Source organism: Tyto alba, unplaced genomic scaffold (assembly GCF_018691265.1).
Source record: "Tyto alba isolate M040663 unplaced genomic scaffold, T.alba_DEE_v4.0 Super-Scaffold_5, whole genome shotgun sequence".
Taxonomy (NCBI): domain Eukaryota; kingdom Metazoa; phylum Chordata; class Aves; order Strigiformes; family Tytonidae; genus Tyto; species Tyto alba.
Genome location: NW_024881326.1, coordinates 2528313 through 2542703, shown reverse-complemented (window position 1 = coordinate 2542703; position 14391 = coordinate 2528313). Strand labels below are relative to the sequence as shown.

The 14391-nt window shown below is 42.6% G+C and overlaps 1 protein-coding gene across 2 annotated transcripts in view; it reads right to left on the bottom strand.

Moving 5' to 3' along the window:
* Positions 1-5384: 5384 nt before the first annotated feature.
* Positions 5385-14391, bottom strand: part of LOC104358396 (ubiquitin carboxyl-terminal hydrolase 12) — a 32612-nt gene continuing 23605 nt past the window's right edge. For both annotated transcript variants that reach the window (XM_032983407.2, XM_032983409.2), the window contains exons 8-9: positions 12909-12987; positions 5385-7805 (exon numbers count right to left, since the gene is read on the bottom strand). In XM_032983407.2, coding sequence (XP_032839298.2) covers positions 7704-7805; positions 12909-12987 — 181 coding nt within the window. In that variant the 3' untranslated portion in view covers positions 5385-7703. The remainder of the gene's footprint in view (positions 7806-12908; positions 12988-14391) is intronic.

The following is a 14391-nucleotide window of genomic DNA, read 5'->3' as shown; positions in this document are numbered from 1 at the left end:
GAGCGCTCGGAGGAGAGCCAGCTCCCTCCCAGCAAGATCCGCCAGCCCGGTGCGTTATTTTTTTCAGCGCCGAGATATAATTAGTGCCAGTTCTTCAGAAGCTGTCACTCACCATCACGCAACGTTTGCTTTTCTTAGGAATATGACTAACTGGCAAATGATTAAACACGCTCGAGGAAGTGAGCTTTTTTTTTTTTCCTCCCTGGGAAGCAGAAAAAAAAAAAAAAAAAACAACACAAACCACCCCACATCTTCAGGAGCCACTTTGCAGCCCCAGAGAGCGGAATAAGCTTTGACAGCGCTCAAGGAGGGTCACACCGGGCAGCCCCGGGGCTCCTCCCAGCACAAGGATGCTCGGAGCCGGGATGGTGGGAGTCACCAAGATGTTCTGCAGGGACACGACCACAAGAAAAAGTCAAGCCACCTTCCTGCCAACCCCCTCTTTTGCCCTTCCCGTTTCCCCCATCGCTCGCACCTACACGCAGCGCTGCAGAGGATGCTCTCGCCTGCACTCCCTCCCAGCAGAGCCCTTTTAACACCGCGGGTTTCTCGGAGCTCGCCAGCCTTTTTTTGAGGGGGGATGCCTCTCCCCGGGACCGAAGGCAGCGCCGCTCTAATTATTGCCCTTCAGCTGCGACCCACAACCCGCCCTGCAGCCGGGAGCCCAGCTGCAACCTCCAGAGAGCCCGAAACTGGATCCCGCTCTTTCAGCTGGGTTATTTCGCAGAGGTTTTACGTTTTGGTGGGAGATATTTTTAGAAGAAGATAATGCGGTTGCCAGCTCTCACGGGAATCCTTCTGTCCCCGAGTCGTTGCTGTTGAAGCGCTTGGCTCAAACTGTGGAGGAACAGCATGGGGAAACTGGTTTTCTCAATTCCAGTAACCCCCTCCTGTTGGGGGATGAATGGGAAAATTTGGCAAAACCAAAGCTTGGCTTTTCTGCTCGGTCTGAACTTCAAGAAACTGAGAGGCCTCAAAAACGTAAACCTAGGTTTATATTCAGTTTTATACCACCCATGAGAAACCAGGCAAATAAGGATAAAACCTCCGTTCAACTCTTAATTGCACCTGAGGGTTAAGTTAATGAAAATATTTCCGTTTTGCTCTGTGTGGTGGCTTCAAGACATCCTTTAATGCCCCTTCCCGGCCTGAAGACTCGCTGTCTGATCCTTGGCACCCCACACTTGTCCTCGTGTTTCAGGGGTCACCAGGAGGCTTTGAAAGGTGCCAGTGAGTGGCCTCGGTGCAGGGACACGGAGGTGTCGGGGCTGTTCCTCCAGCCGCATCAGCAGCAGGTACCAACGTGGTTTGTCTCTTTTATGCTGAAGTGATGGCAAAAGGATTTTGAAGGAATAAACTGGATTTTTTCCAAACTTGTGGCCTTTCGCTTGGAGAAATATTGTGACTCAAAATCTGAAAATGAACAGTTTAGCATTAAAAAAAAAATAATAAAAAAAAAAAAATTTAAAAGAGGACTTGGAAAAGATTGCCAAGAATAACACTTTTTCCCCAGCACCGCCACGTGCTCGCTCATGCAGTTTGCTGCGCCCTTGCTGGGGAGGAGCTGAGGGTTTGCTGGCACGAGAGCAGAAGCAAAGGGACCCAGAGGAGTTTTAGTAACAGAGCAACCTCTTGGCACTGATGTATTTTAGCTCAGTTTTGTCCAGGTGATGAGGAAGAGGAGCTCACTCACAGGTGTGGCTTGGACTTGCAAAACACATGGCAACTTGATGGTGTCCCAATTACAGCCAAAGAGCCACCCACACGGGTTTTGTCACCCAGGGACTGTCCGTGATGCAGAGACGAGCTGCTGAGATGAGACTTTCCACCTGCCCCAGCCCCTCTCAACACGCGGAGCCCCACGACCTGCAAAGACGCTGCTGCAGACCTGGTGCTTTTGAAATATCGAGCGTATTTCAACCGGCCCATCGCTGAAGAGGAAAAGGGATTGTAGGGGATGCAGACGAGTCAAGATAAGGAGATCTGAGGTGTGAAGGTCCCGGCCAAACACACCTTTCCTGCTGGCTTTGATGGGGATCTAGCACACAAAGACCTCAGAGACACCAACCCCCTGCTCCCAACTGCCTTCCCTTCCCTCCCTCCATTTCTTCACGGCACCAGCCCTGCTTTCTGCTTTACAGCGCTGCAGTGACTTGTTGCAGTAGATGCAGGCTGCTTCTCAGGGAAGGAAACAAACGCGCTAATAGAGCGCTAATTAGGATACTTAATTACAGACAAAGTTGTTCAGCTCCTGCTGAAAACCACCTGCTATTCTCTTTGGTGTCTACACCTGGGGGTAGACATAAAAAACACCTTCAGCTGCATTTGACCTGATCTTCACCCGTGACCACGGTTTGGTGGTCAGCAGCAGCCTGAGGTTCCCTTTAGCTGGTCAGCTGGAGCTCCTGCTAGTTTGTCCCTTCCAAGTCCAGGCCTTAAAGCCAAGCAAATGCCTCTTTCCACCTCTATATTCCTCACTCAATACATTTTGCTAAAGCAGCAGCACTCTAGATAAAAATTGTCTTGAAAAGGAAATGAACTCTGGGTAGACTTGGGGACGTTCCCAAGTCCAAACGCAGCATCCCTGCCCTTCTCCCCTTCCTTTGCAAGCTTTCTCTTATACACTGCCTGTGACTTGGGAATCACCAGGGAAGACCCAGTCGGGACTAACTGATTATTTTTTTTTTTACACAAATGGCAGTGTAATCTGTGCCTCCGCTGCACACCCCACCTTTGGGGCAGCCCCCCGGGGCTGGATCCGGGTGCAGAGGATGATTCTCAGCAGCATGGCACAAAAAGCAATTTTCCTCTCAATAAATCCGGGCCAACGTATCTAGAGTAATACTTTGGGGGGGGCTCTGACATTTTAAGGTCTTCATAAATCTCTCCCTAGCTCTGCCCTTCAGGTCCAACTCCTCCTCTTGGGGTTTCTAAGCCACCTGTGTTTCAAGACCCCCAGGCTTCACTCCCCGTCCAAGCTGGCCCATGGGCCCAGTCCCCGTTGTGGGTCTCGGCGCTTCTGTTCCTACACCCATCACCTCCCACGTTCCACATCCACCTCCCCCCCCCACCACACACACACATGGTGCCCGGACGAAGGGATGAATTACCAACCTCAGCTGCCGGAGGCTCTTTGTTTTCATCCACAACTGGCACGTTCCACACCAAGGCACCGCACCCGCCTGGCGCTCCCCGTCGCCGGCAGCTCGCCTTTCCTCTCCCTGGGGAAGCAGCCAACGCAGCGACGGCATTCGGCGGTTCTGCTGCTCCCTCCAGCACCCTTTGCCTGTCGGGGACAGCAGCAGGGCAACCGGCCACCTCTCACCTCCTCAAATGCCACGTTCCACCTCTCCAGGCCCAGCTGATCTCGTTGCACTTTCTTTTCAACAAAAAGCTTGGCAGGAGGCAGCCAATTCTCCTACAACAAGGTCCCGAAGTCAAGGTTTTCATACTCTCATGCAGTTTCCAGTAGTCTCTGGATAAAAATTGCATCGCTTCTAATAAAGATGAAAGGGGGAAAAGCGTTAAGTACGTTGCTGAAGCGCTGATAACCCCTGCAGTGGTTTGTAGTGTTTGTTATCTGCACCAAGGAGCTGTTCACAACAGCCTGAGCAGCGAGGGGCCGTGCGGGGACCCCGATGCTCCGCACTCCGTGCCACCAGGTCCATCGCTGCTCCAGGCTCTGGTGTACCTCCAACCTGCAGCAGCGAGACCCTCGCCCCGGCCCGGGGCTGCATGAGGCCCCCCCCCCCCCCCCCAAAAAGGCAGGCTGACACAAAGGCGAGTTAGTTAAAGCAAACAGCCAGGCAGCACAAAGGATCAAACCATTTTCCTTTGCCAAGCGGTGTCTTTGGAATAAAAGGACAAGATGACCCACGTGCTGCCCCGCCAATCCGGCTTCATTTTTAACCTTACGTCCTCTGCACTATCACTTACAGCCCAGCCCCTCCGGCTGCTGCTTTCAGGAAGCAAACAAATCAGCCTGGCCAGGGAGGTGGAAACAAATTCTGTAGATAGGCCTGATTTTGCGGGAGCAGGAGGGAAGCAGACAGAAGTAGCCTGAAGGTTAATCAGCGCAACAACAGCAAATGCTAGCAGGACTTTACATGTTGAGAATTAATTATGTTTCAGGGGATTGCTTCCTTTTGATGAATGCTGAGGACTACAATAGGACGGTTTTACTTGTCTCAAGGGCCTTTGTTAGTCTATTTTCTTTCTTGTACCAATCAAATATGATTTGTTTTAAACATATCCTAAACTGAGCTGGCACGGTGGCTTTAAGAGCTCCTGCTGGTAACTAGAACACGCCAAGCCCAAACACCAATTCACGAACAACCTCCATTTCTGAAGTCTTTAGGGCAGAGCCTCTCCACAAACTGTAGGATCTGCTGAATTAAGAGGCAAAAGAGCAACGCGGGTGCATTTTGCTTCAGCTGCTGATTAGCGGAGACAAATAATTATCATGGGATGGCCTGCACCCTCACACCAGTGCTAGGTTCTGGAGAAGACCTGAAACAAGAAGACCAGCCCCCAAACCCTAATACCAATCCTGCCTTACTGGTTCTCAAAGCTAAAACCACATGGCTGTCAGACAGTCTGGTTTGGGTTGTTTGCCCTCGACAAAATTAATTCTGGGTAATACTCTTTCTAAAGTGACTGAAAGTCAAACTCGCATTCGCTAGAGTTAAAATTAGCTCCATTTATTTATTGCTAATGTGTGACCCAGCAGGACAAGGACCAGACAGCATTTTGGATTTAAAATGTGTTTTTACAGAGCAGCTGTCATTTTTGATTCTCATTTGCTTCAACTGCGTTCTGACCTAATCCCGTGAATTCCTACTCACAGGAGCAACCTTCGATCAAATTTTCCCCACACAGAAGTGAACTCCAGTGAACCACACAGAAACGAAGACCTGTCCCGCAATGAACCGGCAAAGCTCCGAGCGCATGGCGCTATTTTTGCTTTGAAATGTCTCTGTGTTCTAGATCAGTCGCGTAGTATTTGCAAGGAAGTCTTACAGAGTCCGACAGCGAGGGGTAAAAGAGGGAGAAGGGAAAAGGAAATCACAGGGAAAGGCGAGGGCAAAGCTCCAGGGGATGATGAAGAGATAAAGGAACAGCAGGAGCGGGGATGGGTGGCAGGGGAAAAGGCCCCGGGGTAACCTCTCCTGGCTCACCAGCACAGCAATTATCGTCTCTGACACCCAGTTACTCGTTTCTCTCGGTTTAACCTGCTCATGCACGGGTTATACACATGCAAACACAGCAGGGTCAGAACCCCTCAGCCAGCCAGCACGGAGGGAGAAGCTGAGAGAGCAGGCGACTAACCAACTGCTTTTATTTCTGCCTCAGGTTGAAATTGAAGGAAAAGCATTTGGGCCATGTGCATTTGATCATACATGACCTTTATTGGAGACAGGTGGGGTCATTTATTATACAGAAGTAACATCACACCATTCTCTTCCAATTTAATTCCTTTTAGTCTCCTTATAAATCTGTAGCAAAAGTGCACTTTTAACAGTTTTTAATCTATAGTATATATCTTTCAATATTCTCTCTGTCAGGTATTTTATTTGTAAAAATGTATCACCAGATATACAAAATACATGTCTAGTGTACTACATTAATTTTTGTATTTACTGTTTAGGATTATTTTTAACTCAGTGCTCTCTTTTTTTTTTTTTTTTCCTTTTTTTTTTTTTTTTTTGTTTTCCCTTTTTTTTTTTTTTTTTTTTAATTTTTTGCAAGACTTAGTGATGACTGTCTTCTGGTAGCGCCACCAGGAGAGGACTCACAGCTTGTGTGTGAACAAGGGGAGAAAACTCTTAGCCAGTAACAATTTTCACACAATAGGAACAAGATGACAGGAACGTTTGCTGTTATTGAATATGTCTCTTAAAATGACAGTACTCTGTATAATAAAAAATAATTAAAAAACCCAATGTCCGTATTTTATCTTCTGGAAGAGGAGATGTGCCAGAAGAATGGAACCTGTACCCAGTTGGAATACAATGGTAATGATTAACTTGCATTTTGAAGACAGGAGTTAATTGCTAACATTACGTTTCTGGTCATGATAAGAAGAAACAGATACATACAGCCACCACAAGAAACTGTTTGTGAAATGCTGTTTTCCTGAGGACAATGTTTTGGTAAAATATTTTATATCCTGTACGAGCCACAGAATTGCATAAGTTAAATGTCCCCAAGAACAACAATCACTGGTATATCCCACGAACGGCTGTGCTGGGCGCAACCACCCAGAGGACAGCTCTTGTGTTACCTAACAAGATGAAGAAAGAAAAATACTCATTTCCACTGGTAGTTTAGAGCCAGCTGCAACAAGCTTTGGCACGGCAACAGGACTTTTCAAAAAGAAGATTACAGAAGATTTTGTGAGATTTCTTACAAACTTCCTTAGTCTTTTCTTTCTAGTTATCCTTGAGATTATAATATATACACACGTAACGGATAATTACTTGGTTTCAGTCTTCAAAAGACTAACAATTTCCCCTGTGAAGCAAGGCCTATAGAGGTAAAACAATCAGAAGCATCTGTAGGGGGGAGTTATGATTCCCGGATCGATACAAACATTGCCAACAGATGATGAGGAACATTTAGCCAGGTGATGTCTGGGCTGGTTGGATGGTTTTCCTTCTTACACGTTCATTCTCTTGAAGACTAAGAACAACTGGATTAGTTACATAAATAATGCTTCCCTTGGTTAACCCTTCACAATTAGTGCTGTTTCTGTGTAGTAGCATAGATTCAAAAGGCTAGTTGCATCAGTTTACTATGTATTGAATGAAACATCGAACAGATCCTGTTTCAGAATGAGGGCACTTTTGGTTTACGCAATAGCTCCAAGAAACGCTGTAACTTCAAACTTTCTACAGCAACTGGTTGCCAGACATATTCAAAAGGTAACTGCTTTTCTGCTCCCCTTAAATTTGCAGCAGTGTGGCTTTGAGTCAAAACTTCTGCTTCAAAAGAAAAATGCACAATAGACTAGGCTGAATGTGGACGAAGTTCTATACCTTCTGAAGAAGAAACAGATCAGTAAAAATAAAAATCTAAAAAGAAGCAGTGTTGTTAGTGTTATCTAAACCCAAGATAATGCATAATGGGGAAATTTACAATGCTGCAGCGTTTTTTTGTCTGTTTTTTTTTTTATAAAAATCACAGACTTGACATTTCCAATATGTCTTAGCTTTGTACTGCTTCTCAAGTCTGAGTCACCAAAAATATCCAGCAACCAGCTGCTGTTCATATCCTAAAATATGCCTTCAGCTGACACTGAATATTGAAATCATTCTGCTAAAATACAGAAAAACGACGATGGTAGAAACCAAGGTATAGTCTCAGGCCAACATTAAATGGTAAAAATTCTACAATGCTACTTTTAAATCTCTTCTTCAGTTCATGAACAAATAAGCAGCCAGGTTTCAAGTAGAGGTAACACAGATTTTGGAAGATAGCACGTAAAAAAAGCCCAGAAAGAAAACTGGAACAAAAGCTCTTCTTCTTACGGCAGTCAGCACTAATCCTCCACGAAATGCAGGGAGAAACCTTTATTCGCCCTGCTGGATCTGTCCTGGTCCTACAGCAACAATGAGGAACTGCTTCTGCTGTCACAAATATGTTCCATTTGGACATATCTTGATCCCTTTTTTCTTTTATTTGTATACATGTATCTTTTTGTCTTAGTCTCTTGACTGGTAGAAGAGGATATATCCAGATTCTGAGTTTTTGGAAATGTCTGATGTTAACCCATAGAATTCTTCAATGGCCTGGGCATCAATTTTCTGAAAATTAATGAGAGTTATAATTAGCCTCAGTCAAAATTCCACCTTAAGAATCCCTTTCCCAGACAAAGCACTATTTCCAGTTCTTGGAGGTGATGCTGGAAAGCCACGCACTATTAATACAGCCATATTTCAGTATCAGTGAATCCAACCAAATACACCAAAACATTTTTTCCACTTGATACCTTGTTCACTGTTGAAAAAAAAAAAAAAGGAAATCAAGTTGAAATAATAAACCTCTCAGAAGTGCTACACTCTTAAGCTGGACTACAAAAAAAAAAAAAAGGGGATCCATGACAACGTATCCTTAAAAGAGTACATGACATTTTTGTATTTGCTTTCTCATTCAGTATGGTGTTAACTTTCCTGACTATGTTTGTAATGTAAATGAAAAAAAGCAGTCACTGATCAGCAAAGACTTTCGTACAGTTGGGAGTACAGAAGGACCATCTTGAGCAGTCTGAATATTCAGCTGAAATAAGTCCAAAGTTCCTGTGACCCTCTTATGTAAAGAAGACCTGCAAGTGCTACTGGCAGTTATACCATGAAATCTGTGGATCTCATCCGATTATGATCTTCTGGTCTTATGAGGGCTCTCCTTCCTTAGGATCTGCTGGTACAATGCCTACTGGAGTATTATCATAAGGTTTGTGTTTTAAGAGAAATAAGTTATTTGCCATACTAATAGAATTAAATGGCCTGCTTATATTTCAAGTTGTGAACTATATGCAGAAAAGCAGTTTTTCATTTTATACGCCAACCAGCAAGGCCTGTAAGGGCATTTTAGAGGGCTTTTAAAGATGCAAGTTCTACAGTCTTGATCCCACTCCTGAGAACAACTGGCTTCACGTTACTGAATTTGATTCTGCAGTAAGTAGAGAGCAAACACAGAGACCAAAACACTGAAATAAAATACTCCCAGTGACCTGTGTTGCTCAGCACTCCGCTGTGTTTTAGTATCTGAAAATACCTTTAGGATCCTGGATCCACAGACATGAGAGGCTGAAGTAGCCCAAATTTGTTATGCAGGACCAAAGGGAGACTAGCCTAAAGTTTCCCTTTTTTCCCCGAGGAATAAAGTTGAGGAAGCAAAGAAATGACCAGAACAGAAGAGGCTCTGGGCTGCACACCTGCTTTGATCATGAGAGGAAGTAGCAGAGATCAGCTTGTGCTCACATCTTAAAAGAAAGGGACTATGCTATGACTCCATTGAGGAGCCTCCTCAGCTACAGGATCTATCTGGCAGTGTGCTAAACCGTTGCTCACTGAACAGACTGTAGCACCACCAGCAAACACAAAAGCACTGGCTTCTCTCAGAGGCACTGCCAAGCCACCTGTGAGTTTAGGCCATCCTTTCCTCAGCCTTTCTGAAGCACAAAGAAAACACAGTCAGTAAGTTTCCAGAAGATGAATCAACTGCAGGACAGAGCTGCAGAAATTTTCCTTTGAATAGTTTTGCTGAACATCTCCTGTTAAAAAAAAAAAAAAAAAAAAATATTGGGAGGGGGTGGAATAAGCCCCAAACAGGTATTTTGTCTTTCTTTCATCTCCATTTAAGGAATACAGAGAAGCTGAAATACTGTACTGAGGGCTTCTGCATTTTCACACAATTTATTAACATAATGTCTACTACAAAGCGTTAGATACGTTTTAACAGAAAAATAGCAAAAGAACATTCTTCAGTCCTTGTAATATATTTAGCAGACAACTCAAACATGTTTTATTTTAAGTGCCAACTAACTTGCCATGCAATCAAGTCTATTTCCACAACTCATTTTGAATGCAACTCAAACACTCGATGTAGATTAATTCATCCTACAGATATTTTTAGTTTTATCACAGCAAAACCGACTTCCTTCTTTAATTTCACTATCCACAGAAAACACAGTGGAACTGAGAGAGGATTATATAGACTCTATTCTTCCCATCCTTAGCTGACCATGGATATTGTGGACAGCAAAGTTTTACACAGCTGCAGCTTTAGAGTAACAACCAGTCGATGGTTTCACAACTACTTCTAGGGTTTTGCAGCCTCCCCTGGCATTAAGGCGATTCTTCCTGTTAACTGAGCTTAAATACCCTTTGCTCTTTTCCAGAGTATTCTGGTTCCCCAAACCTCCTCTTGCATACCATTCATAGCATTCAATTACATGCTGCAAATCTCTGAACAAATATTTAAACAAAGGCATTCCCCCCTTTTCTCCATTTGGAGAGCTCCCTGGGTGGACACTTCTCCCTCTCTGTTTTAGATAAACATTGTCACTGTGATGTATCACTTAACTGCTCTAATGACAACATGTCAAATTAGCCAGAGATCATTTACTCAGGTTTCTCAATTAATTTTCCTTGGCGCAGTATCCCATTTGGACCGATCTGCCTCCTGGATTTGATGCAGTTGCTTTTCACATATGCTGTAGTATGTTTGATTATCATCTATCTTCAATTTAATTGGAAGTTGGCCTTCCAACCAAATCCAAATAGATAAATAAATATGACTTCACCACTGATGACATTTAGTGGGTAATGAGGATAAACTACTTCCTATTGACAGTTCAGAGCTATTAATTCATATCACTTGCCAAAAATGCAACAAAGCTTTTTAACGGTATTCGAGGGGGAAAAAAGCTATCTTCTGTGTTCTTTCGGTTAGAAAAAACCGTATACAGGTACAAGGGCTTTGGACTCATCTTCTGAAGTCTGCTGACTAGTATCTGTTTTGTTGTGTAGCCAGTTCACACCTAGAATGTTAAGTCTCCAAAGCTTAAAAAAGACAAAAAAGAAAAAAAATCTGCTTTAAGGTTCTTAAGAGTCTCTAAAGAGTCGAAGGCTCCTGTGGTTAGCCTAAAGTCATAAACCTTATGCAGAATTTACATTTTAGGGGATTTGGGACTTTGGGGTTTCATTTGCCACTCCATTTTTAAGGACAACCTCTGTAATGTCATACACAGCAATATATTTCCTGTAGTGTCACCTTATGGCCAATCACAAACAGTTTGAAAACAGTACTTGGTGAAATTCAGAGTAGATATTTAAATCTCTTTAGGCAGCAGACAGAACTGACAAAAGTAGTTGTGGTTTTACTTCACTTTTTTAGTGAATAGCCTGCAGCACTAGTAAGGAACTAATTCTCAAGAGCTGATGACTAAGCAGGGAGAGAGAACAGATGAGTAAAACCACAGCTACTTCTTCCAGCAGCCTGTAGCATCAGGAACGGAAGAGCAGTCTCCACTATCCTGTTCTTGATCACTGAACCGCCAGAAATTCAGGCGAATTCTAGAAGGTTGAGGAAAGAGCAAGGGTGGTACTTGCTAGTTAGAGGGAGGTGAGAGGTAAGCTTCACGTTCATCACACATTTAGAAGGCAGGAGCAGCTGCAATGGCTAGTCAGTGAAGAGATCCTCGGGGGCAAACCCAGCAGGAATCCTGATGCTACACTCTTCAGAGCAGGTCAAGCAACAACTGTTCATCAGAAAGGTCCAATGATCTCAAATGACTCGTGCAAAACTCTCACATGCAATTTTTCATGCCCTCCACTGATAGGAAAAGCAAAGCCTCAATTTCACAGAAAAACACCACATGCAAACGCCAAACAGGGGGAATCTTCTAGCAAGAAAAGGAATCTTAAACTTCCGATCCACAGCTGGGGCAGAGGTAGTGCTACAGGACAGGGCTGCATTGGTAAGCCTCATCAAGACAGTGAAAACTCAAAGAACCATGGAAGACACAAAAAGTAGAAATTTCAGATCAAAGAGCTTTATTTTTACAGCAATTTAGATAACCTCTGTAAAAGAAGATGAACTTAAAAAGAGAAAGCCATGGAAAAAAAAGCATTCCTCCAGGAGAGAGGAACTACATGCTAGCTTACTTGTGACAGCTCCTTGAATTTATTGTCCAATAACAAACAGTGCATATTTAAAAGCTACGTTTTGGCACATCTATAATAGTGCCAACAGTCTGCAGATGAAAAGAAATTCTGCTTTGACCTAAAAGCTAAGATACAACATAGAAGTGACTGATAAAAAACAAATACAGAACAACAAGTTGGTTCTTTTACATCTACTTTTAAAACGTAAAGTTCATCTCCTGGATTGAAAAGGCAGCGAATACTTGCATTTAAAAATACTGAACACTATTTCCAAAATTAGCTGACACAATTATGTACTTCATCCATGACAGAAGCAGAGGAAAATAACCCTCAAAACATAATAATGGGAGAAAGGCAACTGTTGACAGTCACATAAGCTATCCAAATCATCAGGAAGTCACCCCTGATGCTCAAAGCTAAGCAAAGCTTAAAAAAAAAAAAAAAATTGGAGAATATACTACATCATCTTTATTTCAACACAAGCAAGGATTTTGCTGTGCCTATTTAGACACCTATCATCAGGCCTTAACCTTGACCAGGAGATCTTAGAGGCAAACAGTACATTTCCATCTTTACAAAAAGCAGTTCTACTATGGTATTTGTTCTACTGATTGATATTTACTTAACGATTATGTGAAATACATGGATATATAAATATTTTGGATACCAGTCTTACAGATATGTTAGTAGAAAAGGTAGGGAAAAATTTGCTTGAGCAGATTGTGGAAACACTATCACAAATAGCCCAAACATCTTTGTATACACTCTCAGGACCTTAATACAGTCTCCCAAATCTTTTTTTTTACAGTTTTTCTACAATTCAATTTGTTGGGGAAAACTGCCTATAAAAAAAAAAGGTTAGAAGTTCTTAAATGCAGCAATGAAATGCAACTAGCACAAAGCAAGTTAGCAACAAAAAGGAACCCAAAAGGCAGGTTGAAATAAGAGCATTTCAGATCTCGAATAAGACAATTGTGATATTTCAGTCCAAACAGGTGCACACCACCCCATGTCTGAGGTGTCCACACAACCCTCGTGTTCGTTTGCCCTTCTCCACACCACTTCTATAACGAAAATGCACAAAAACGCTGAAGTTTACTTTTGAAACGTCCGAAATTATTCTGTGCACAGGTTTTGCTGAAATACTTTCACAGGTGCAAAAGCTAATCCCAGACATAAAACCAGAGCTGGAGAGTGATGCTGTCTACACTTGTTTTCACCATGTAATAGCATACCCACCTCTACAATGTCATCATCAAACAGCAACCAAAAGCCATGGCTCTTCACAATGGTGATATAATGTCCACGATTTGGACCACTGCCAGAAAAAAGGATTGAAGACTTATTACTCTGGTGCCTACAAAGGCAGGATGACTGCTCTCCCACACGATTACTGGCAGAGTTAGGTTTCCCAGACCTTAATGTTGTTTAATACTACTCGGAACATTGTTTCGGTTCTTAGACTTTACCAAATTGCTTGAATTAAAATTTCTGCCTTTGCTACTTGCCAAATGCAATATATTCAAAATACACAATTTCATAAATATTTCATATAGTTGTTCATGTATTTCAACAAACAAAATTAAAAGCCACTTATTTCAATCACTGTTTTGTTGCATTCACCACCGCTGAGAATTTTTTTAATGACCATCTGTCTGAAATATTTGATTTGCACGGGAGATACTTTTAAAATTCTCAGTGTGGTTTAGCCTGTGACTGACTGCAGACAGGCTTTCTGCGACTGGTGTTCCCACTTTTCTAGGGGCAGTTTCCCAGTCCAATTCTATACCCTACACCCCGAACATTTGCCTTGAAGGGAAGGGACAACAAAATGACCTAACTCAAAGGGAGATGGTTTTGCAGGGTAAAGGTAGGCAGGCTGCACTGAAGAGGTAGCAGTTTGAGATAATAAACTATATGGGTGGAAAACTATGAGCTATCAAGCTACTAACCTCAAATTCTCAAACAGCAGTCCAGGGACAGAATGAAGGGGGGAAAAGAAAAATAAAAATTTCCTCCCCACCCATGGATTTACTTTTTACTTAGTACCTACATCAGGCTTTAAAACAACCTATGTTCGTATTAGCTGTAGGTAAAAGAAAGTACTTCTCTAGTCCTAATTATGGATACACATAAACACACTACCTGTCAGAGAATGAAATTTCTTTTAGAGCAACTAAATGAAAAGTAAAACTCTAAGGTCAAAATATTTAAAACAAGTTGTGAGAACTTAAATATTTAGAAATTGTAGTTTATTTTAAGCCTTTGGTAAGTTCCTAGTAAGAATTCAAACCAGAAGAGCCACGGGATTCCTAAAAGCCCCGTAACAAGACAAAGGGTTTGAGAAGAAAAAGCAAAGCCATTTAATGCATCTGAATTATTAGCCACCATTGTTAAAACAAAAATGTAGTTACAGGTATAGCAACTAAGAATCTACAGAAGAAAATACACAGGATAAGATCTTAAAATGATAAAAATATACAAGATAGCACAACTATATCAAAACAAAAATCACCTGAATCAGATGTAGTTTATTTATACTAAACCTATGCAATACTAGTGTTGATTATATTGTCTTGTTCCTCACAAAGATGTTTCAAAACATTTGTGTGCTGTAATAACTTATTACTTTAAAACTCACACTTCCAGAAGGCAGTTATCAATGTTTTTTGTCTTCCATGACTGCTTTTTTCCTAAAAGTGCTTAAAAGTTTTTCCTCTTT